This window comes from Octopus bimaculoides, chromosome 4 (assembly GCF_001194135.2).
Source record: "Octopus bimaculoides isolate UCB-OBI-ISO-001 chromosome 4, ASM119413v2, whole genome shotgun sequence".
Classification (NCBI taxonomy): domain Eukaryota; kingdom Metazoa; phylum Mollusca; class Cephalopoda; order Octopoda; family Octopodidae; genus Octopus; species Octopus bimaculoides.
This window is the reverse complement of record NC_068984.1, coordinates 84,526,480-84,553,307: the sequence shown is the minus strand read 5'-3', so window position 1 is coordinate 84,553,307 and position 26,828 is coordinate 84,526,480. Positions and strand designations below refer to the sequence as shown.

Genomic DNA, 26,828 nt, shown 5'->3' with positions numbered 1-26,828 from the left:
TAGTCATGTGTTGAGAGGAATTCTTTGGGGTTTGAATAATTCACCTTTGGAAACATGGGTGCTTTGCTCAACATCCTTAAACAAACCTTATTCAGGGACCTTTTGAGCGGGATGGGCTACTCTACCTGAAGAAAATTCTAACTGGGCCCCACCTGCAAGGTCATGCGCTGTTTATCTTGATATGAGATCACCATGTCGTGCACATATGGTCGTGATGCATGTGCCTGGTGTCCCCTTATCAGATGGGTAGTCATGATGGGTATAATGGACTTCGTATATTTTACCCCTGTGTCACTTTGATGGCATGCACTGCTCTCTCACTCAATAATAATAATAATAACAACAATAATAATAATAATCCCTTCTACTATAGGCACAAGGCCTGAAATTTTGTGGGGAGGGGAATAGTCAATTACATCAACCAGTATTTCACTGGTACTTAATTTATCAACCCTGAAAAGATTAAAGGCAAAGTCAACCTTGGCCTAATTTGAACTCAGAATGTAAAGATAGTCAAAATGCCCAGCTAAGCACTTCGCCCAGCATGCTAACGATTCTGCCAGTTCACTGCCTCAACAACAGCAGCAGCAGCAGCAACAATAACAATAATAATAGTAATAAAAATACCATACCAGCTTGAAATACTATCTCCCATCCACCAGCTCCAGCTGCATCCAGGTTGACAAAGGCACGGATTGTTTTTGCCCATCGATGCTGTGTGATGAATCCATGGCTAGCCTAAAATATATAAATATTTTTTTTTTTTTAAATAGAAAAAGAAAAACTCAACAAATTCCAGTGATAGTACATTGACAACCAACACTTGTAGATGACGGAGCAGTTTCATAGATTTTGTTGACCTCATACAGATATATGTCAAGGGTGTGAAGTAGTTTGATGTGGTGTCATGTGACATGCAACAGAGTTACTAGTGGTCAACCACAGGTCATAATCAAGAGCATTACAGCTACAATCATTCTCTCATTTTTCAGTCTAAGTATGTCATATGCTATATTATACAATGTTCTCACAATAGTACGATATGATCCCAGAGAAATTTGGTTTCTATTGTTATCAAACTAAATTGTCCACCTAGAGTTGACATGGATAACTCAAATTGGCACTGCATTTGAACCACATGCAGCTCTTTCTGACTCTCTGAACGACAGACATAATGTCATGATTATATAAAACAACATCCTTTACTAAAATTTCGTAACAGGCATGGCCAGACACAGGCATGGCTAGGCACAGGCATGGCAATGTGGTTAAGAAGCTTATTTAACAACCACATGATTTCAGGTTCACTCCCAAAAACATGGTACCTCAGGGGTAAGTGTCTTCATCTATAGCCAACCAATGACTTTCAAGTGAATTTGGTAGACAGAAAATGTGTAGGGGTGAGGTGTTATGATAAATTATGGATACAGCATATTCAAATGATAACGAAGTTCATTTCTCAATCACTAGCTCCCTAGTTCAATTTCCATCTTGGAAAAGTGCTTTTACTGTGGTCTTTAACAAAACTAAGCCTTATGAATTGGACAGACAGACTGAGCTGAAGCCTGTTGGATGGATGGTGCCTTGATTCAGATGTCCAACCATGTCACATACTTTGTCATGCTGATTCTACCTGAGAATTTCATTAAAGGTAGACATATCAGTGGAATACTCAGCCACTTACATGCTAATTCAATGAACAGATAGTTCAGTTGATTGAACAACTGAATATTCATCAACAAAATCAACAAAGAATTGTACACTTACTTATCATGAATTAAACTCCACCAAATGAACGAAAAATATCAAATATTTGTTTCAAACTAAAGATGAATATAGCAAGTACAGAAGATCTTAAAGTATAAACAGACTCTACTGCCTACACCCAAGAATTTATCACTGTGACATTAATATTATAAACAATAATAATAGCAATCAAGCCAAGAAGGGAACCTCTGCATAGGCACCCAACTTGCTGGAAATAACAGCCAAATTCCCACTAAACCATAATCTACCATCTTAAAAAAGGAAGTATATATATTGGATAATGTAATTCTAGATATCCTGTGTCTGTAAAAATACAGGATAGCCACTGCTGGAAAATCTTTGGTCATAGGTCTAATGGATTATGGTTGACTTGGGTAGTCCCATCAACAACAACAAAATCCCACACAGAAAAGAAAAAGCAAGATGACCAAGTGGATAGGATATTAAATAGCAATCCAAAAGATTGTGAGTTCAAATCCACTGAAGTGTCTCATAATGATTTATTCATTCAACATTAGATCATATGGGACTACTACCTTCAATAGACCAGCATCTAGGCGAAACTTTGTTATTTGTTCAGTACCAAGACACCAGAACTATGCATAGTGATGCTTAAAATCTGCTGGAATTCAAGAAGTTGTTTATACATTTACATCTTTTATCTTTCTTTTATATTTTGCTTGTTTCAATCACTGGACATACAGTCCAGTGATTAAAAATCCTTTGAGGTGGTACGCCATACAGGGGTACCACCTCAAAGGACTTAGTTGAACAAATCAACCCCAGTAATTATTATTTTGTTTTTCTCAAACCTGGTACTCCTTCTACTGGTCCTTTTTGTTGAAGCACTAAGTAACAGGAATACAAACAAATCAATAGTGGTTAACAACCACACACACACACACACACACACACACACACACACACACACATGATGGGCTTCCACACAGCTTTCATCTACCAAATTCATTCACAAAGCATTGCTTGACCCAAGGCTATAATAGTGCAAAATACTTGTCCAAGATGCTATGCAGTGGGGCTGAACCCAAAACTACATGGTTGCAAAGCAAACTTCTTAAACACACAGTCATGCCTGTACAACAAGGCCACTACAAAAGAAAATAGCAATTCAAAGACAACAGATTCAAACATACCTGCAACATATTCTCTTCGGCGCTGTTAAAAAGGAAGATTACACTATGCCGCAAAGGTGTGCTCCTCTGGGACATAGAACGTAAGACCTCAAGCATCACAGCACAACTAGAAGCATCATCACCAGCACCTATAAGACATTGCAAAACAAATCAACACTGCTAATATCTAAATCACAAAAATATAAGCAGGGATACAATGCTAGTTTACCAGAGAGATTATGATTTTTTTGACTGTCAGCTTTATCTCTAGAGATTAAACATTTAAAAAAATTTTAATTTAAGCTACATTTCAATCAGTTTTATTCCTGCTTATGTACATAGCACTAAAACAGGATCCATACTAGGAACTTTCAAGTGAGTTTCTGAGTTTCTAAACTAAGTACCAAACTGGATTTAAACTATGCACATTTATTTATTTTTAAATTTGGAAATTAGTTTCCTAGAGCTAACCTGGCATAGTATCATGTAAACATCCAGCAATTGGAGATAGAAGAGATTGAAGCACAGTATCATCATCAACATTGTCACAACATTTTTTAATGTCCGTCTTCCATGCTGGCACAAATTGGATAGTTTGACAGGATCTGATGGGTCACAGGACTGTATCATGCTCCAATGTCTGGTCTGCTTTGACATGATTTCTCTGGTGCATTTCCTAATGCCAACCACTTTATAGAGTGTACTGGGTCCCTTTTTCTTTTGTGGCACTAGTATAATGGATCACCATGTAGCTTGCAAGACCAACACCCCCTTCAACTGAAAGGGACTATAGTAGAGAAGGTGGCAGCTTTATGCTAAGTAATGAGAATTTAAAGTATAAAAGGGGCTGGAACAGGTTTCTTGTTGTAGGGGTGATACAAAGTAACTCATATCATACAAGTGTCGATGGAAATAATTGGAGTGAAGATGGAAATAGAGATAAAGAAGTGGTGATGTGATGTCAGGCTGACCCTAAGGACAGAAGAAAAGGAAGGGTGGATGGGAAGCAACTACAAGAGTGTTCATGTCAATATTAATTTCTAGCATTGATGCAAGGTCTCAAATGTTTGGGATGGATATAATCAATTAAATCAACACCCAATACTTGATAGGTACTTTATTCTATTTACTCTAAAAAGAAAAAAGGCTAAGTTAACCTCAGTAGGATTTGAACTCAAATAAATAGTCACGACTAAATACCACAAGGCTTTGTGTTTAACACTATAATTGATTCTGCCAACTTATGTAAATATTGAAAAATATTTGTTTCTAAAGACAAGTTTAGCAGTCACAAACCTTATAATCCTACTAAAAACAACTTACTATAGTTGTTTAGTTTACCAAATTTCAAACAAAAGCTTAAGAACATCAACACACACACACACACACACACACACACACACACACACACAAACCATTTGTGCTGCCATTGTTTACCTCGAAGTTAGCCTTGATGGTGAAAACCTATCAGCAAAGACATTCCAGTTATGACTACATCATCTTTTGTTTAACCAGTGTACCTAGGACTATAGAATCAAATGTACCCTTCCCTTTTTTTTTGAAGATACTCGGTTGATTTGGTTACATTTCTAGCAGGTAAAGCAACCACATCAAGGCAACCTCACAAACTTGATTCATCATTAGCTTTAATTAACAGTTAGATAATAATCCATAGAATTTCACCAAAATCAACATTTGTCATGCTTTTCACTCACTTTCAGGTTGGTTGTTATTGCTGTTGTATGCTATTTAGTCCAAGGTCAATCTTGAATGACCAAACCTTATGATAAAAAATATTCCAGCTTTAGAGTGGGAGGAGGGTATCTAAGACTACATTATCCAATGTGTTCTTCATTTTTTGAAGCCTTGATGCCATGAAGTGTGATTTGATGGAATTTAATTCTTATTTCCAACATGCCAAAATTTTATATAATGGCTCCCAGTTTGGTCGCAGTCAAAGATGATCCAAAAGCTTCCTTTTTAATACAACAACAATGGACAGTTTATGATATTTTGTATCATCACAGCAAAATTTATTTAAAGAACTGTTTTTAGTTCCAACATGTCACATAAATTTGATTCTCTCTTGTGATGCATTTCTTTTTGGTAAATAAACTATTAGTTTTTAAAAATAAAAAGATACATTGGGTGATATGGTTCCAAATACATTGGCAGAAAAAGGACTAGAATGATGGTGACAGAAATGTCTTTGATCATGCATGTTCACTCAAGCAAAGCTAGCCTGGGGTTAATCAGCAAAGCAAAACAAAAACAAACAATCTTAAATATCTCCAGGCTTCCCCTTATTGTAATTGGGGATCTTGTAGGCAAAAAAAAAATAGAATCTTTGGCAAGAATGTGAAAAAAAAAAAATACTGCAAGTGAGAGGTGTCAATCATCTTAACTACTCATTAGTCTTTCAATATTGTGAGATTAAAGTCGCTGGACTATTGATCACATGATCATTACTTCAAACTTTGCTTCAACCAATGTATTGCAATATAAGGCATGGCCTATAACTCTACTTTTCTCAATCTACATGGCTGACAAAAACAACCTCTCCCTCCTACTTCAAAGTTAACAGTTCCATAAACACCTAGCTACAAAATACATGTCTAGCTACAAAACCACAGTAAAATGCTTCCTTGAATCCACTGCTATTACCAACAGCTATCACAGTAAACACATGTAAGAGCATGCTCACCTTAGATACAAACCACTGTCTATCAAAATTTAACATAGAAGGTGCTGAACCCAGAACCACAAGCTAGGGACAAACAAATTAGTTAACAGTGACATTCAACTAGGATGCATGGCAGACTTATTCCACTTAATGAACTATTTGAGTTTCTCATCTGCCAATGTAGATCAGTGCTAGTTTTCTCTGGTTCTATGGTTTCATTTATTTTATTTGGAGGACAAGGTTAGTGTGAAATAAGCAGCTTTATCAAAGATGCCTTTTATAGTATAGATACAATAGAAACAACACAAATTGATAACCTTTCAGTCACAGGTTTAATAGCCAAGTGACTAAAACAGCTGTAATCCAACAGCATGCAAATAGCCAAATTATTTTTAACCTAAATTTATAAAAGAAGCCCACCCCATTTAGATAGGTATAGAAAATTAGTGTAATCAATATATAAAAAAAAGTAATTAAGTGAAATTAAAAAATCCTTTAAAAGAAATTTAGCAACCACTCAACCTATACTTAATAAAACAGAGACAACACCTTGTTTATATGTTGAATATACTGGTTTCAAATTTTGGCACAAGGCCAGCAAGTTCAAGGGAGGGGTAAGTCAAATGGTACTTAGCGCTCAAATGGTATTTATTTTACCAACCCCAAAAGGAGAAAAGGCAAAGTTAACCTTGGTGGAATTTGAACTCAGGAATTTTGCCTAGTATGCTAACAATTCTGCCACCTTGTCACCTTCATATGTTGAATATATTAGAAATTAAAATATTTTTCATAATATTTTATGTAACTTGCACAGAAGCCTTCTACTGTTTAGTCAATACCTACACAAGGCACACAAATTCATCTTATTTACAAATTATGTTAATACTTCTTGAGGTGGTTTCTATCAATATATATCTTTTATCCTTTACTTGTTTCAGTCATTAGACTGTGGCCATGCTGAGGCACTGTCTGTCAAATGAATTGACTCCAGTACTTATTCTAGTGGTCTCTTTTGCCTAACAACTGACAGACATAAACAAACCAACATCAGTGGGGTCAAATGCAAAGACACACACACATATTATATGTACAAATATTACAGGCTTCCACACAGTTTTCACCTGCCAAATTCACTCACAAGGTGCCTTGCAGTGGGACAGAACTCAAAACCACATGGCTGCAAAGTGAACTTGATCGCTAGTTTCTTCTACACATTTCCAATGCAAGCATAGTGCAAGCAATTCATTTTCCTTGTCATATGTACAGAAATAGTTGTCTTATTAAGTAATATCCATTATATGCATGAAGTAGGTTAATAGGCAATTACATTGGCAATGTCAGGATTTCAACTGAAGTGTAGAGGGGAAAGACAATTATTAAAACAGATCCCCCATTACCCAGCTAATTTGTAAAAAACACAAAAGTAAAATGTTAGATAATAATTTAAATTACAGGGAGCTGCAGTGGGGAGGGGATTTATTTGAACTTGTTGAACTTTTTCTTAGTTATAGGGGTGAGCTATGTTTGTTGTTATTTATTACTAAGAGTGCTCTGAGAGAGCAAACCTATGATTATAAACACACACACACACACACACACACACACACACACACAAATATACGTATACATTTATCTGTGTGTGGTACTGGCAACAAACCATTTGATTTGTAAACTACTAAAATAGATAAATCCAAAACTAAAGCAAAGAATATATACAAAACTAAATATAACTAGTCATTTCTAGGCAAACAAATTTCTTTTCTACAAAAACAGTTTAATTAAATATTCGGCTAGAACTATTTCTAATTTAGAACAAAATTCTATATTTTGGTTTATATGTATATGTATGAGTAGGTGCTGAAAAGTTCTTGGCTTTGGGTAAAAGGAAATACAGGAGGATCAGTTAATTGTGATTTTATTCAAGATATTCCACTCTCAGGTTCATACACTTATTGCAATGGTCCTTCAGTTTTTCTAAGCCCTGTAAAAGAATTAGGTTGGGCCTCCAACCAAGCCTTTCACAACACCCTTAAAGCCAGCAACGTTTCAGCAACCCCTTGTATATATATATATATAAGTATACACATATATACACAAATATATATGTGTATGTATGTATATGTTAAAAATATAGAGTTTTTAAATTCACAAAAACAACAAACATTGACTGAATAAAGATCGACAGTAACTTCAAAATTTTGCCAGTGGTTGTTTATTCAGAATATTATCAACATATCACTTGATTTCTAAATAGTATTGAAGAAAACAGATAAATCATTAACTATTTAATATGGTTATAGATAAAATGCCTTAAAGAAGGAGGTTTGTCCTTCAGAACTGGTTAACAACATAACTGTTGGCAGAGATATCCCTGCTACTGCTGTTTATGATGATGAAGGTGGTGGTGGTAATCTTTTCTACTTTAGGCACAAGGCCTAGGCTAGTAGATTACATCAAACCCAATGCTTGACTGGTACTTATTTCAACCCTGAAAGGATGAAAGGCAAAGCCAACCTCAGAAGAATTTGAACTCAGAATGTAAAAACGGACAAATTACTGCTAAGCATTTTGTTAGGCAAGCTAACAATTCTGCCTTGGGGACAGTGGTAATAATGATGATAGATTACTTAAACACAAATTATTATACAGCCAAATCCCGACAAGAAGCCATATTTCCAACATACACCAGTTTCTGATCTCAGCAAAGAAACTTCAGTTAACAATTTCATTTTACATAGCAATTAGAATAATAACTATTAACTGCCCAACAAACATACTGCAAGACAGACTGTACTGTATACAGATAATGCAGGTCCTATATGGAGTAGCGTCAATCAATACAACAGTTCAGAGCCAGGAGTGCCAAGGAGAGGGCTCGTGACGATCTGCTGGTTGCCTCTCTCTCTATATATGTATTTATCCTTTCTTTTACCTTCTACTTGTTTAGGTCATAAAACAGCAGTCATGCTGAGACACCACTTTGAGGGGTTTAGTCAAATAAATTCACTCCAGTACTTATTTATTTTTTAAAGTCTGGTATTTATTCTGTTGGTCTCTTTTACTGAACTGCTAAGCTATGGGGATGTAAACAAACCAACACCAGTTGTCCAAGTGATGGGGGGACAGACATGCGCACGCACACATACATAATACATACATATACATGACAGATTTCTTTCAGTTTCCATCGACCAAATTTACTCATAAGGCTCTGGCGGCCTGGGGCTATAGCAGAAGACACATGCCCAAGGTGCCATGCAGTGGGACTGAATCTAAGACTATGTGGTTGGGAAGCAAATTTCTTACCACATAGCCATACCTGTGTGTATACTAAAAATAAATAAATAAATACAACTTTTAATTTTGAGAGGACACCCTATCATTCCTGGTGCCTTTGTGCTACCTTACCAAAGTTCTCTCGGAGACCCTGTACAAGTTAGTGTCAGAAACACTGGCCTGTTTTATGAAGAAAGAACAGTGGTTATGCTTGGAAGAATGTAATGTGTATTATGTATGCATGTTGATGTTATGAGCCACTATCTCCTAAGTAGAGCATATTGAAAGGAAGCTGAGAAAAGCCTAGCTTGAAATAGCTGTATCAGAATTAGATGTCATTAATGAGATTGCTTAGCACTTCTACTAGAATTACACTGTTGACTGTTATGTAAACCTTTCAAACTTCTTTCAGCATGGAACAGCGATGATGGTAGTGGTAGCAGTGTGGTGGTATCCAAAATAACAATAATATACACAAACCAACCATTGCCACTTGACTTACAAAAAATAACAGCCAACTTTCCCTAAATCACATCCTACAATCTTAAAAGGAAGGGTATTTGATAATGTAGTCCTAAATATGCAATTTCTGTGAGTCGGCTGAAATACCTCTGATTACAGGACAACAGGGCTCGACCAAAGGAATAAAAGAACCTCTATGAACCCGTGTGACTTGCATGGAGTAGCAGCTAAATCTACTGCAGAACACTTTGGATAATATAGACCTAGATATACTATATCTGAAAAAAAAAGAAAACAGACTCGATAGTTATGGTTGGAATGCTTTTGATTTTATGTCTGTTCAAATAGTGCTGACTAGGGACTAAATAACAACAACAAAATAATTTAACTGACAGGGTAGATGGATGGTTGATTGAATGACAGGAACAACTGGAAACTAAGTAGAAACTTCAGTGAAATAGAAGTTATTTGAAGGAAATTACTATGTTACATTGATTATTTTATCTATTTTCGTCCGTTGTCTAAACAAAATATATTATTTCCTCACACATCACCTAAGTAGGGGGAAAAAAATTGAAAGAAAGCCAACAAAGAAGGCTCTCTCCATCATTATTCAATCTGCTAGAAATAGCAGCCAAATTTCCCTAACATTACACCCTATATTGTATTTAGGAAAAAGGACACTGCATATATTGTATTCCAGTCACACCCGTCCCTTTTTTTTTTCAGACATGGTTTATTTAGGACTACATTATCCAATATGTACATTTTTTAATGAGATTATAGAGGGTGTGATTTGAGGGAGATTTTGCTACTATTTCTAGCAGGTTGAATGACAATACAGAGGCTACCTTATTCCTCTTCTGATCAGCCCTACAACAAAAAGCCTATTAAACCAATAATGAAAGGCATTCCAGACTAAAAAAAGGAGGGAAAACAATATGGTCGAAGTTAGAAGGCATTTGGCTATTGATCCTTCTCCCAAAGTGGTTCAAGCAGGGCCACCAAAGGAGAAAGAGGGGGGGGCTAACCCTTTAGCACTAAGATTACTATCAAATGTAATGCATATTTATTATTTTTGAATTAATCATGCATTATCTTGTAGCTTCAAGATTTTGGTACAGTGGTTGTTTATTTTTAGGATGGCACTGAAGGGTAGGTGTGAGATGCCTGATTTGGCTGGTCTAAACATAAATGGGTAAAATATTTGGGTAGGATAAGGCCAGTTTAAATGCTAAAGGACTAAACAATAAGAATTTGAAAGCAAACTAGTAATGTAGTAGAAATTGTAATACTTCCAGTCATATAGATATAAGCTACCTTGACATTAGTTAGGACAGATAAACATAGATTAATAAGTAAGTAATAACTAACATATTCAATGAGGTGAGTGTGACAAATCTAATCAATCAACACCAATTCCAGGAGACACAAATATTAGACAACACTTAAATCAAGCAAAGCTATGAATGTCTCAACTTGAAACAAAAATTATTTATATTAAACAAGTTGACACATCACACCTCCTAAGTCTAAATTTTTCAAAATCGAAAACAGGCAATGCAGTGGATGGAAGAGAACAGTATGATCTTTGACAAAGACAGGGACAACTCTAAACATGTTCCAGAAGATATCTTATTAGAAGATATCTTCAGCAAAGAATAGATATTCATATTCATATCTGCCAGATCGATAAAGCAGTATAAATGAATATTGTCTGACAGCTATCAGCTCCTTAAAAGACTTCATGCCCCTCATGATAAAAACCCATGTTGCTAATATGTTAACACTTTGAGTAATCTGCTAGTCACCACCAGCCATCGTAATCTTCCATCAAAGCAACTGAAGCACTTTAAGTAGAATTCTATTTGCTAATTTGCCAGAAATATCATCACTATTATAATCACCACCAAACAACACTTGTATGTACATTGATTTTAAACACAAACATTTAATAGTAGTCTTTGACCTACACTTAACTGTCTCAATACTTTTATCAAGACTAATCACTAAGAGAATACTTCTGTAACTACATTATTTTCCTTTCTTTCTCACTCAATCCCTTTCTCTCTCTCTCTCTCTCTCTCTCACACACACACACACACACATTGATGCATAAACACATACAGACACAAGTACATGCAGACATACACACACAAACATATAGATACAATTACATACACATTAATATATACACATAGATGCAGACAGCTGTTTCATCATTTCCAATCTACAGTGTATCTTGTCCTCCAACACAAATCAAGTTAATGAGTACCTTTAAAGAACATTGCAGGATATATCTTTAAATCATGCCTTCAACTGAGCAACATCACTCTACTTTCCAACACTACCATTACATGTGCTCCCACTATCCAAGCTAACATTAAGAATTCACAACCCAAATGCCTTTTGCCTTTAGTCCAGAAGCAAAGGAAGATAACAGCTTACAATAGATATGTATAAGATTAAAGTCTGACATTGTTCTTGATAACAATAAAATGTACCTTAAACAGAAGGGGAAAGGATAGGGGTCTATGCCAGGCATGGACAACAATTTTAGAGAAACTGGCTACATGAGACACGGATCATCATCAGCCACTACCGAAAAAATCCAAGGTAATTTTCCTTTAGGTGTGCCATTCAGAAAGTCTCATGGGCCGCAGTTTGCCCATGACAGGTCTATGCAGTATCTGAACATTAAATAGATACTTAATGATTCTTTCATCACTACTTCAATCTATGCTTTTGGCTAATGAGGTCTAATGATAATGAAACATGTTCCTTTATAATATTGCTCATTTACTAATATTGTCCACATAATTATTTCTCATTAACTTTTTAATGTTCACTGCAGTGACTATGTTTTGGGTTTGTTTTTTTTGTTTTGTTCTATTACTGTCATGGTACTTGAACTTGAAATTCGATAATTTCAGTTTATTTGTAATTAACAGGAATGGCAAGTAGATTGCAGAATCTGCAGAGTAATGGATAAAACACCTTGCATTATTTGGTTACAACCCTTTACACTGAATGACCTGCTCAGGTCCACAGAAACTATGTGGATGGAGGAGGTAGATGTAGGGATAGATAGATAGATAGATAGATAGATAGGTAGGTAGACACATACATATGTACATACACACACACACACACACACACAAAGTTGATGTCTGTTGTCCTTCTTGGATACTTTCTCATTTCCCCCATCACTCACTCTCCCTTCTATTAAATGTAGACTTCTGCTAATGTAACAGGTTGAACAACTATATAGAAGCCCTGTCATTGACTTCGTATTTCTAAAGTTATCCTTGTTTAGCCTCCGGTCACTCATCATCAGACATACAAATACTCAAAGGCAAACCAGCCATGACCAACTCATATTTCCTGAGATATGAAGATTTGGTTGCTATTTCTAGAATGTCAAATGACCATAAAAAGGTATCCTTGTTAACTTGTGCTCCTACTGGCATTAAGGTGGTTGGTGTTAGGAAAGGCATCCAGCTGTAAAAACCCTGCCAAAACAGACAGTGAAGCCTGGTGCAGTCACCCTATCAAGTTATCCAACCCATGCCACCATGGAAAATAGATGTTAAATGATGGTGATGATGATAACTATCTGTGGTAAACCATGTGGACTGTTACCTCAGTGAGTAGTGGTAAGAATGTGGAAGCATGTCCTAGTTGGAACCAATTCTCATCATTTAAGTCATTCTAGATCATGGGAAAAGTATGAATGCCAGAAGTCCCCCCAATTTTTGGTTCCGCTGAGGTCAACAGAGCTAATAACACCATCTTTTGATGAATATTGTTGTCTATGGAAAGACAAACAGGAAGTTTTAGACATTTGATATTCACATCAACTATCTCACAGGTAATGAGGTAAGTAAACGATGTACCCAATATACTTGTTTAACTCAAGTACCTGATAAAGATAAAATCAGGTTTAATTTCAATGATGCTGTTTAGCCCATAATGGATCAGACGTATGATCAAAGGTTTTCTAATCATGATCACCCTATCTTTTATTCAGACAATGAGTCTATTTAAGGCTATATTATCGAATGCGTCCTACTTGCTTTTCCTAAACACAGTAAGATGTGGTCTGAAGGAGATTGTTATTGTCATTTTACATTGGCTTATTCAACCAATATAAACTAGGAAGTGAATATGTTCTTGGGTCATCAAGTTAAGAATACAGTACCTCTTATCTACTTCCACAAATACAGAATTTCCAGAAGTCCAGGAATAGTGTACAATACCATGCAATATACTGTACCCGGTATTGCATAAATAGATTGTTTCTGAAGCTGTTTAATTTGCATAGTGTGTGTTAAAAATAGCTTTGTTCTGTAATTTTTTTTTATTGGATTGATAAAGATAAAACACGCTTTACTTTACAAGTGTATTCATTTGTACTTGTATCTGTTAAATAAAATCATGATCTTTCCTTTTCTTTATTTAATTTTCATCCTATAAACATCATACTGTATACATAGTACATCATCATCATCGTTTAACATCCATTTTCCATGCTGGCATGGGTTGGACAATTTGACTGAGGACAGGCAAGCCAGTCAGGCAGCACTGGCATCAATCAACGTTTGAATGGTGCTTATTACGTGCCACCAGCACAGGTGCCAGTCAGGCGGCACTGGTATTGGCCACGACTATGATTTCACTTAACTCAACAGGTTTTCTCAAGCACAGTGTGTCACCCAGTGATTCAAGGATACTTTTAAATGGGCTGGTTATGTGACACTGGTATCATTCACAGCTGCAATCTCACTTTCCTTGCCGGGTCTTCTCAATCATAGCATATCTCCAAAGGTCTTGGTCTCTTGTCATTGCCTTCGAGAGGTCCAATGTTCAAAGGTTGAGCTTCACCACTCCATCCCATGTCTTCCTGGGTCAACCTCTTCTAAAGATTGCTTCCACTGTTAGGGTCTGATACTTCTTCACATAGCTGTCCTTATCCATATGCATCAGATGACCATACCAGCGCAGTTGTCTCTCTTGCACACCACATTTGATGTTTCTTATGTCCAACTTTTCTCTCAGGGTGCTTACATTCTGTTGTGTGTGCACACTGACATTACACACCCAGTAGATAATACTAGCTTCATTTCTTTCAAGTCTACGCATGTCCTCAGCAGTCACGGCCCATGTTTCACTGCTGTGTAGTATGGCTGTTCGCACACATGCATCATACAGTCTACCTTTCACTCTGAGTAAGAGGCCCTTTGTTACCAGCAGAAGTAGAAGCTTTCTAAACTTTGCACAAGCTATTCTTATTCTAGTGGCTACGCTCTTCGAGCATCCACCTCCACTACAGACTTGGTCACCTAGGTAGCGGAACCTATCAACTACTTCTAGTTTCTCCCCCTGGCATGTGAAGGAATCTATTTTCCGTACATTTTCGGTCTTTATTGCCCCTGAGCATTTGCCACGCACAAAAACTATCTTCCTAGTTAACCTTCCTTTGATATTGCTGCACTTCTTGTGTGTCCACAGCTTACACTGGGTACATCTTATGGAGTTTCTACCTACACCTTTTTTACAGATCAAGCAGGGTCATCTACCTGAAGGGGTTTGTGATTTGTCTGCCTTCCTACTTACTTGAACTTTGGTTTTTGCTAGATTGACTCTAAAGCCCTTCAACTCTAAACCTTGCTTCCACACCTGAAACTTCATCTTCAGTTCTGGTAGTGACTCAGCTATTAGTGCAAGGTCATCAGCATAGAGGAGCTCCCAGGGGCAGTTTGTCTTGAATTCCTCTGTTATTGCCTATTTTAAGAATTCTAAGTGAATCAATAAATATCAGACAGACCCTGCTTTAGAAGTGTAATAATTTGATTGAATCTGTTAAATAGAATTTAGCTCTTTACTTTACATAATTTATTTTATATTTTAAGTATATATTTTGACTGTCTCCAAAAAAAAAACGATCAATTCAAAAATCTTATGGAAGAGAGAGACCCAAGAAAACATTGGACAAAGTAGTGAAAGCTAATCTCAAATTGCTGAGCTTCAAGGAGGAGATTAACAAAGGACAGAGATGACTGGCAATTTGCTGTACTCAAGAAGATTTGTCCATCACAGTAAAAAACGATATCCTAAAGCAATCACGGTTACGCTTGTATGTGCAGAGCCCTATCCCGCATCCCTCTCTTTCTGCCCCACAAAATTTACCCCACATTTCATCCCCTAACACCCATCACTCCTCTATCTATGGTACTATTCAGCTATTGTAACCATCTGAAAACAGAATCAGCACATATTACATACCCTCCTTCCATCCTCCCAAAACCACTTCCAGATTTCATTATAATCCCGGGGGGGGGGGGATGCTATTTACACCAATCACCTCCTTTCTTTGCCTTCAGTCTTGCTCTCTCCCTTCTCTGTTATCCAATTCTAACACCTCACATATCTATCATTCTCAATGCCCTCTCATACCTACCAACACACCCAACTTTCTATAGTCCCCTTATGTCTCCCCTCTGTATCTCCCTCCCCACTACTCCTATACCTTGCGCTTCATTCTCCTAATTTCCATCTATTCTCCTTCCGGAGCTGTACTTCTCCTCAACCACACCTCCACCTTTGTTCACCACTCGATACAATCATCATCACCCACTTCTCTAACCATCTATAACTCTCCTCACATTCTTATGAAATTTCCTGCCCCACCACCAATCTACTGTCTCTATCAGAGGTTCTCAACTTGAGCGGTACCAGCCCAAGGGCCGCTGGGCAAGTTGAAGAGGGCGTTAGGCTTTAGGGGGTAGTGAGGGGGCAGTGAGGTAACATAGTTCATCATAATCATTTAGCATCCATTTTCTATGCTGGCATGGGTTCAGAGAGCTGTACCAGGCACCAGTCTGATTTTGGCTTCTTGTTGTTGGCACTCCGTCACTTACGACGTCGAGGGTTCCAGTTGATCCGATCAATGGAACAGCCTGCTCGTGAAATTAACGTGCAAGTGGCTGAGCACTCCACAGACACGTGTACCCTTAACGTAGTTCTTGGGGATATTCAGTGTGACACAGTGTGACAAGGCTGACCCTTTGAATTACAGGCACAACAGAAACAGGAAGTAAGAGTGAGAGAAAGTTGTGGCGGAAGAGTACAGCAGGGTTCGCCACCATCCCCTGCCGGAGCCTCGTGAAACTTTTAGGTGTTTTCGCTCAATAAACACTCACAACGCCTGGTCTGGGAATCGAAACCGCGATCCTATGACCATGAGTCCACTGCCCTAACCACTGGGCCATTGCGCCTCCACTGATTTTGGCTTACTAACATACTAAATTTTACATAAAGTAGTAATTATATTATACATGATAAAACCAGTAATGGTTATTAAAATAAAATGAGAGATAAATATATATCGTGACTAAAGACATGTTTGAACAAGAATAACTAAATTTTAATGATATATTTCTGTTTTGAATAGTATTTTTAGGCACAAAGTCTTACTTGTTTATTTCATATATTGTGATCACAATTTTAGTAAAATTTATAAATTGTCACCCATGTTAAGTTAGTTTAGTCATGATACCTCACTTGTCACTTAGGTGGGTACTACACATAACTACTACTTAAAAAGGGGCACTACAGAAAAAAATGGTTAAGAACCATGGGTCTATATCTTCTGATACCAACTTTCTAGTATTTGATGATGCTCTGGCATTCCAGCATCTCTTTTATTCCAGTTACTCCCATCTACACTTATATAATGCTAGGTAGCCTTGTATCTCTTCTATAGCAAGACACCTAATTTTTGTTCTTCCATCACACTTTAGCCTCTCAACACTTGACAGAGAACCAGTGCCCCTCCTCCTCCTTTTAAATACTAACCCCAACTCGTACCCCATTTAGTTGAGAAGGCCTTTTCTTTTCCCTACCTATTTTCTTGTCTTGCAAGTTACTTGGTGACATCACAAATACCAGTGGCACAAAAAAGACATCCAGTACACTCTGTAGAGTGGATGGCATTAGGAAGGGCATATAACCAGTGAAACCATGCCAAAGATGATATAGGAGCTTGACACGGCCTTGCAACTCGCCAGATCCAATCAAACAATTCAACCCATGCTAGCATGGAAAATAGACACTAAATGATGATGATGATGATGATTACATATTGCCAGTGGATTAGCAGATTAAAGCGTAAGATGAAATGATTTGTGGTATTTCTTCTGGATCTTTACATTGTGAGTCCAAATCCCACTGTGATCAACTTTGCCTTTCATCCCTCTAAGGTTAATAAAGCACCAACCAAGTACTGGGGCCACCTTAATTGACTAAACCCCTCTCACCAAATTATCAGAGCATCAGACTAAATGCCATGCAGTGTTTATTCCATCTTTCTAGATTGTGAGTTCAACTTTACATTTCATATTTTCAGGGTTAATAATGTAAAGTACCAGTTATATACTGGAGTCAATGGTATCAACTAAACCTGGGCAAAATTCTTAGTGTCTTTATGTCTTTTTGTGCTGAGTTCAAATTCTGCCAAGGTCAACTTTGCTTTCATCCTTTTGGGGTTGATGAAAGAGCACCCGTCGAACACTGGGAGTGATGTAATCAACTAGCTCTTTCCTCTAAAATCTTAGGCCTTGTTCTTTTTGTATGTACCTGTGGGGTGTGTCACACTTACTTCAAAGAAAAAGTGAGTGGCAAAGCGAGAGAGAGGAGGACAGAGATTAAGTAAGAGAGAAAGAGAGAGAGTGAGAAAGAGAGAAACAGTGAGTGGTGACAGCATTCGTTTTGTGTTTTTAAATGTTTCAGAGAGGACGTGAGAAAGAGAGAGAGAGAGAGAGAAAGAAAGAGACAGTGAGTGGTGACGGCGTTCGTTTTGTGTTTTTAAATGTTTATCACATCACAAGAAAAGTAGATACATAGATACATACACACATTGTTAAATTAAAAGCGAGAGAGAGGAGGGACAGAGAGGAAGTGAAAGAGTAAGAGAGAAAGTGAGAGAGAGTAGATACATAGATCCAAAGGAAAGTTGATACATAGATACATAGACACAGCAAATATTGGATGTCACTTTCACTTTTCATTACCACACGAGGATAAAATTAACTCACAAATGGCTGATTACTCCACAGACATGCATATCATTAATGTAGTTCTCAGGGAGATTCAGCCTCACACAGAATATGACAAGGCTGACTTCTTTGAATTACAACTACAACTCATTTTGGCCAGCTGAATGGACTGGAGCAGGATAAACCTTCAAGTGGTTGGAAGAAAATAAAAAAGATCCTATATAGGGGCAGGAAAATCTTTTTAGTTGTTAGGATCACTATGGGTGTTAATCCGGTCCTAACAGTGGCATTTGTGGGTCTCACAGATCTGAAGGCCAAACCCCCAGATAAATACCAATGCACAGGCTGTTGTTATCAAACTTAGTATGAGTCGAGGGCAAATACACAACGGAATAGCAATTATTTCATCTTAGCTTTCACTGCTTATACTAAACGTATGACATTTTTGCCTTATGATATGGAGCACTTCCTTTTCTTTCACTTTTTTTTGAAAATGGCACTCCATTGGTTATGACAACAAGGTTCCTGTTTATCTGATCAATGAACAGTCTGCTCATAAAATTAACGCACAAGTGGCTGAATACTCCACAGACATGCATACCATAAGGTAGTTCTCAGGAAGATTCAGCCTCACACAGAATGTGACAAGGCTGACCCCTTTTAATTACAGCTACAACTCATTTTTGCCAACTGAATGGACTGCAGCAAGGTGAAGTAGAGTGCCTTGCTCAAAAACACAGTGTGCTGCAGGGAATCGTACTCATGACTTTACGATTGTGGGCCAAGTACCCTAACCACTGAGCCACACACCTTCACTCTCTTAACCACAAAGAAAGAGAGTGAAGCGATAGAGACAGAGAAAAGAAAGCCTCAGTCATTTAAAATGACAATTACACTGAAATACAATCGATCTTTTCTAGCTTCTTTACTTTTAACAATGAAGAGGGAAAGACATTTAGTAATGAATAGAAGGAAAGTCTTTCAGGTGTTTACGTTTTTATTCTGTGAGTACCCCAGGTACTTATTCACCGTCTTTCATAGTTCATGCCTTTTAGTTGGGGGGAGGGAGACCATGTCTTTTTCAGGCATGTTTAATGTTTTCTCTACAAACTACAAATAAGACACCCTCCTTTCCATTTTTTTTTTTCATACAAAAACTAATGCAAATTTCGAATGGGGTATAGCTGTGAAAAGAGCCCAGGAAAATAGCTATACCCCCTGCAGAATGGGTGGGGGAGAAAAGTTACCAACAGGTGGCTATACGAAATTCAACTCTATGCTTTAAAGAGTGTCTTCTACTATAGCTTCGGGCCAACCAAAGCTCATGAGTGAATTTGGTAGATGGAAACTGAAAGAAGCCCATCATACATATATATATATAATATTTTTGTGTGTGTATTTGTGTCTGTGTTTGTCCCCCCACCACCATTGTTTGACAACCGATGTTGGTGTTTGCATCCCCATAACTTAGCTGTTCAGCAGAAGTAACTGATAGAATAAGCACCAGGCTTACAGGGAATAAGTCCAGGGGTCGATTTCTCCGACTAAAGGGCGGTGCAAAAATTTGAAACCATTATCAATATTATTATAAGCCAGTGACTTGGCAGAATTCTCAGAGCATTAGAGAAAATGCCTTCCAGTTGTTTAGGTTCTGAGTTCAAATCCTACTAAAGGTAAGGTTACTTTTCTTCTTTTCAGGGTCAATTAAATATAGTACCAGCCAAGTACTAGAAAGCCAATGATATCCACTAGTTCCCTTCCTTCAAAACTACTGACCTTGAGCCTAAATTAGAAACATTAACTATCATTACAACTACTACTACTACTACTACTATTACTACTACAATCTTATCTTTGACTTAAAAACAATATCTCACTAAAATTAATTAATTTGAAAAAAAATAAGGAGTTAAAATGTAGGACTTGAATATTTCCTTTTCCAAGGAAGTGACAGCCACACAACATATAAATATAGCTGTGAGAATAGTAATCTAGTTCAACACAACCAATACTTCTCACCCTCTCTTTACTGATAAGATCAAATATAGTTTATTTGATCAATGTTGCTTGTTATTGTATAATACTCTAGTTGGCCTTGATCAAGTAATTATTTTACTAATTCATCATTATTTCAAAATTATTTTAAACATAGGCTGGTGTCACATAAAAGGCACCCATGCCAGTCTCATGTAAAAAGCACCCATGCCGGTGCCACTTAAAAGCACCTGTGCCGGTGCCAATGCAAAAAGCACCTGTGATGGTGCCACATAAAAAACACCCATTCTGGTGCCACATAAAAAGCACCCATGCCAGTGCCACGTAAAAGGTACCTGTACTGGTGTCACATATAATGTACTCATAATGGTGCCACATAAAAAGCACCTAGTACTTTGTAAAGTGATTGGCGATAGAAAGGGCATCCAGCCTTAGAAACCGTGTCAAAACAGACAATTGAAGTCTGATGCAGCTCTCCTGCTGGCCAGCTCCTAACAAACAGTTTAACCCATACCAGCATGGAAAACAGATGTTAAATGATGATGATGCAGTTTAGCTTAACAGAAATATGATAACAAAAGATTAAGATGGCAGAGTATAATTTAGGCATGGGCAACCTTTCTCAAGAAGCAGGCTGCATGAGACATGACTCATTATCAGGCAGGCTACACAAATAAAAATCTCAAGGTAATCTTTTGTTAGGTATACCATTCAAAAAGTCTTGCAGGTTGCAGTTTGTCCATAACTGATGTATATAAAGGAGATTTGGTTGTTATTTCTAGCAGGTTAAGAAAAAGTAAGTTAGTCTTTAATGAACATCACTGAAATATTCCAGAATATGACTATTAAAGCTAAGATGGTGAGCTGGCAGAATCGTTAACATGCTGAGTAAAATGCTTAGCAGTATTTCGTCTGTCTTTCTTGTTCTGAAGTTCAAATTCTGCCATGGTCAACTTTGCCTTTCATTCTTTCAGGGTTGATAAAGTAAGTATCAGTTGAGCACTGGGGTTGATATAATTCCCTTACCCCAAACTTTATGGCCTTTTGCCAAAATTTGAAACCAATATGACTATTAAAGCTACAGTAAGGAATAAAAGAAGTTGTTCAGTATAAATAGTTCTTTATTTATGATGCAAAAATTCCTACTGTGGTGTGTATATTAATGCTATTTTTATTACAAATCATCCAAGCATATGACAGAATAGAAATATATCAAGACATGTTGACTTCATATTGTTAGGCAAAAATTGTACATTATGGAATGAAAAAAGAATATATATTTTGACTAAAAGAAAAATCTTCAGTATATTGTTTAACTCTAGATTATCTCTAATTGAGTAGACCTTTAATCAGAGATATTCCAACAATGACCATCTCCTCTTATATTGAAATATATCAAGGACTTCATTATCCTTTTTTTTTTTTTATGGTACAATGTAATCAGAGCTGTTACTCCAAGCAGGTGAATAAAAGTATACAGTCAATCAGAAACTGAGATACATTAACTCTTAAGCATTCAGATTTCTGAGTTAACTGTAATGCTTATTTACTCAAATTGATTTGAATTTGTTAGGCAATATCTTGAAGATTTGAGAGTTAAATGATGTGATTGTTTATTTTTAGAATGACATTGTAGAGTAGGTAAGAGAGGCTGAATCTAGCCAATTTGAAGATAAAACAGGTAAATTATTTTGCCCAGATATGGCCAGTTTAAATGCTAAAGGGTTAAATGAAATTCTAATAAAAATTCAGAGAAGTTAAAAAGTTTGCCTGGCAACCACATTGGTTTTGAGTTTAATCTTACAGTACAAAACTTGGCAATTGTCCTCTTACCAATTATCTTCTCAGATAGACCCAAGCATTGTCAGAGAAACTGTGTAGACCAGCATTTCTCAACCATTTTTGTACCTGTGGACCCCTTTGATTCCTATTTTACTCAGATGGACCCTCCTAACCATTCAATGTAAAAAAAAAATCGTATTATATTTTCATAATTAAATATCATTAAGAATTGTATAAAAATAATTATTAAAATATTTTGTATATTATAGAATTATAAATTTTTTGCAGATAAATTTAAACAACAAAATTTTATACGGACTCCCAAGGGCCATATGGATCCTGGTTGAGAATTACAGGTGTAGACTATTGATTAATTCGATAAGAATTGGAATTTGTGCTATCATACATCAGACTGTATATTTTCTAAGATGGAAGACATATCCTGTGGTCCACTTTAACACCACTACCAGATCCCTAGGATCCTTTAGCAGAGACCATTCTGCTTCAAGGAACTGGACCATGTCTCCAGTCTGAAAATACATACAATGAGTTGTGATTTTACTTCCCACTTTTAGTCTTGGATGCCATGCAATAGGTAGGGAAACAGGTGATCGTTGGTGACAGAAGGGCATGTGACTGTAGAAAATTCACCTTAACAAATTCCAGTTAACCCATGCAAGCATGGAAAAGTAGATATTAAGATGCTTATATATATAAATTTCATGGACTCTCTTGTCATAGATGACAGATGATAGATGACAGAGGGTTCCACAATATCTTGCTGAACAACCTACACAGATGACTTGTTTATAGTAATCAAATGTTTGCATTGTACATTAGCTCTCTCATTTTATCAAATTGACATTGCCTATACAGGTGGATGATATGTCACACATCAGATGTTGAAGTGGTTAGATCAACATGAAATGAAGTGTTTTGCTTGAGAACATAATACACTGTAGAATACAGGAATTGAAACCACAATCTTACAATTGTGCTGCATTCATGAGTACAACACCCTCACACTTCTAGGCAACACACCTTCATGATAAATATATACATTTATATATACAAACAATTGCAGCGTGGAAGGTGTTTATAAGCCATATGGCTTATAAACACCTTCCGCGCTGCAATTGTTTTCGTTCCAGCACACAATCTCAGATCAGGTCACTTGCTATGCAAGTACATCTCCGTAATTTATTTATATATTTATATATTTAAGGGTATGAACATACACATGCTAAACAGAACATATCTGTTTCATGCCATAGCTAAAAGGAAATAAGAAACTTCAAAGCTATTATTATTGCCTATAAGGTGGAAATGAAAGCAGTTTGAAAAAGCAAAATGCATTTCACACAAAACAGTTGTGCAAATTGGGTTACTCACTTCAAAAGCTGGAGGTTACATGAGTGAAATGCCAAGCTGTCAGCCTTATATAGCCATGGCTAGCAGTCTTTGTATGACAAGAGAATATATGTTGAGATACAATACAAATCAGTTGTGTGTGTGTGTATGTCTGTGTGTGTGTGTATGTCTGTGTGTGTGTGTATGTCTGTGTGTGTGGGTGTGAATGTGTGTGTGTGCGCGTGTGTGTAGACACACATATTTGTTTTTACATTTATTTTTCCATGCTAGACAAATATATTATATTTTTGTTTTACAGCTGGACACCCTTCAAGTCATTAACCCTAACCTACTTCGCAAGTAAGGGATATTTTATTCCACAAGTCTTTGAAGGCACAAAGCCAGCAGATGATGTGCTAACACAGGAAATGACAGCAATGCTACCACTTGTAGCTTATTGATCTTTGGTGAAGTGTAGATACAAACAAACACACACACAAACATGTGCCATCATTATTTAACAGCCATGTTCCCTGCTGGCCTTTGACAAGATCCAATGGGTCCAAGGACTACATCATTCTTCCGTGTCTGCTTCAGCATGGTTTCTATGGCTGGGTACCCTTTTTAACACCAACCACTTTACAGTGAGTACTGAGTGTGTTTTTTCATGCCACTCACACCAGTGAGGTCACCATTTTGCTTGCAAAACTATAAACTCTGAGGAGAACAACTGGATAAACACACACACACAAGTGGACTTGTTTACATCTGTGTCTACCAAATCCACTCACAAAGCTTTGGTGAGCTTCATGTTAGGAGGAGACACTTGCCGATAATGACATGCAATGAGAATGAAGCTGAATACATGTGGCAGCTTAATTGCAGTGAATCACTCCATACATGTAACTGTCAAGTACCATTTTTAAACCAGATTCTGAATGGAAATAAGAAATGGATTCTTTGCAGCAGTATTAAGCACTTCAGACAGTAGCTGAGCCCAAATCGAAAACCTATAAACACATCCATGAGGGAGACTTACCCAAAGAAAATTTTTTTGGCTGTTTGGTAGGATAACAAAGAAATTATTCATTATGAGCTTCTAGAGCAGAACCAAGCAATCACTTCTGAAGTCTGCTGTCAGTAACACCACTATTCGAAACTGTTTTGGATAGAAATATCTTGGTTTAAAAAACTTTTGCGCATAATCTTTCATAAGCTTGACCACATACTACACAAGTCACTAAATATGCTCTGGAATCATTCAGATGGGGAAAAAAAAACACTATGCATTCCATATTTTCAAGATTTTGCTCTATCAGACATCCACTTATTTAGATCTTAACAAAATCAATTACAGTGGGTGGGAAGTATGCCCAGCAGGGAAGAGATGAGAAATTAAATAAATATATATTCTAATTCAAAACCCAATAAATTTATTAAATCAGGCATTCAAGAACTTACAAATAAATAGAGAGAAGTGATATAAAAGAAATTATATAGATCACTAAATTAGCAGTATTAAACAGCATGTTTGTACTTTTCAATAAGTACTAAAAGTCAAACAGGACTTGCTATACAATATATGTGACATGTATGGGAGTAATTAGCAGACAGCATAAGTAAAATTAATTATTTTCAATGCTCAGAAGGTTCCATAGAAGTAGTTGATAACTTTTGTTACCTGGATAACTAAATCAGCAGTGGAGGAGGGTGTCCAGAAAGCACAGTAACCAGAATAAGAATAGGGTGGGGAAAAGTTCAGGGAGTTATTACCTCAACTGGCAACAAGAGGGTTCTCTCTTTAAGTCAAAGATGAATTGTACAATGCTTGATTATAAAGTGTGATACCGCATAGTAGTGAGATGTGGGCACTAAATGTAAAGGATGTGCAAAAGGTGGAAAGAAATGAAACAATTATGTTCCACTGGATATGAACAACAAGGTATATGTAAAATTAATTCTTTTCAATGCTCAGAAGGTTCCGTAGAAGTAGTTGATAGCTTTTGTTACCTGGGTAACTAAATCATGAGCTGAGAGAAAAAGCAAGATAGAAAGACAAGGTCAGAATGCTTTGGTAAATGACATTATACCAATCACTCAAATAGCCTTTCTTTGAAAGTAGTCTAGGATATTTTCTATGTGTAACTGCAACAGGAGCAGCACTGTTCTAGATGTCTGGGCTGTATTCCATTGTAGATCTCACCTGCGCTTTGTACAGAATTAGTTGTTGTTAGAGGGAGAAGTATTTTCTTATTCTGAAGAGGAAGAGCAGTCTTTGGGCTACAGTTTTGACTTTGTTGAGGATGTGCTTTCACCATGAAAGCTCTTCAGTCATGGTGAGACCAAGCATTTGTAACAACCTTGAGAGTTCTAGTTGTGTGCTGACAATGTAACAAGGAAAGATACAATGATATATGTAGTGACTGCATGTTTATACTGTTCAAAGAGACATAACTGGATGGCACCCATTTTACTTGCTGTTTGTTAGTTCTGTAAGCTGATATAAATATTGAAAACATTTATACAGTAAACCTACTTTTGTAAATTTGATTGCTTTGAAAAACAATAAAAATAAAATTTGATATTTACACACAACTTAAACAAAAACCTGAAATGCAATTGTGTTACCAACATTTATCCCCATGCCCCCACCCCCCAAAAAACAGCCAACCCAATACTGTATTTTAAAACTTCTACAGTGCTTTACTATCTTTCCAGCTCCACACCAATTACCCCCATCCACTCTTGTATAATGTGAGAAGCATGTGCCTCTTCTATAGGAAGAAACCTACTCCAGGTTCATACTCTATGCTTTCATCACCTTGAATACAGTTGTTTCTGTCTCTACTGTAGCCCAGCCCTACTCAGTCGATGGGGTTTTTAGTCTTGCAAGATACACTGTAATCTCACTAGTGCTGGTGCCATGTAAAAAGCACTCAATACACTTTCAAAGTGGTTGATAGGAAGGGCATCCAGCCATAGAAACCAAGCCAAAGCATATGTTGGAGCATGATGCATTCCTCAGATTTGTTGGATCCTGTCAAACCATATAATCTAAGCCAGCATGGCAGATGGATGTTAAAAGATGATGACGATGATATATACATATATTATTATCCCCAACATTATTTCCCATGTTTTTCCAGGTTTGCACTGGTCGGATAGGTTTTCTTCTCCAGCCATCTTGCTGCTTGTTGCAATCCCTCGGGCACTTCCTTCGTGAGGCTTAGAGCATCCTGATATCAGCCTTTACCACATGGCCACACACACACACACACACACACACACACACACACACACACACACACACACACACACACACAC

The 26,828-nt window shown here is 37.0% G+C and overlaps 1 protein-coding gene across 1 annotated transcript in view; it reads right to left on the bottom strand.

Moving 5' to 3' along the window:
• LOC106870731 (endoplasmic reticulum metallopeptidase 1) overlaps positions 1-26,828 on the bottom strand; it is a 94,358-nt gene that overhangs the window by 54,257 nt on the left and 13,273 nt on the right. The window contains exons 2-3 of the mRNA XM_014916905.2: positions 2,922-3,049; positions 633-738 (exon numbers count right to left, since the gene is read on the bottom strand). Of these exons, the coding sequence (XP_014772391.1) occupies positions 633-738; positions 2,922-3,049 (234 nt within the window). The remainder of the gene's footprint in view (positions 1-632; positions 739-2,921; positions 3,050-26,828) is intronic.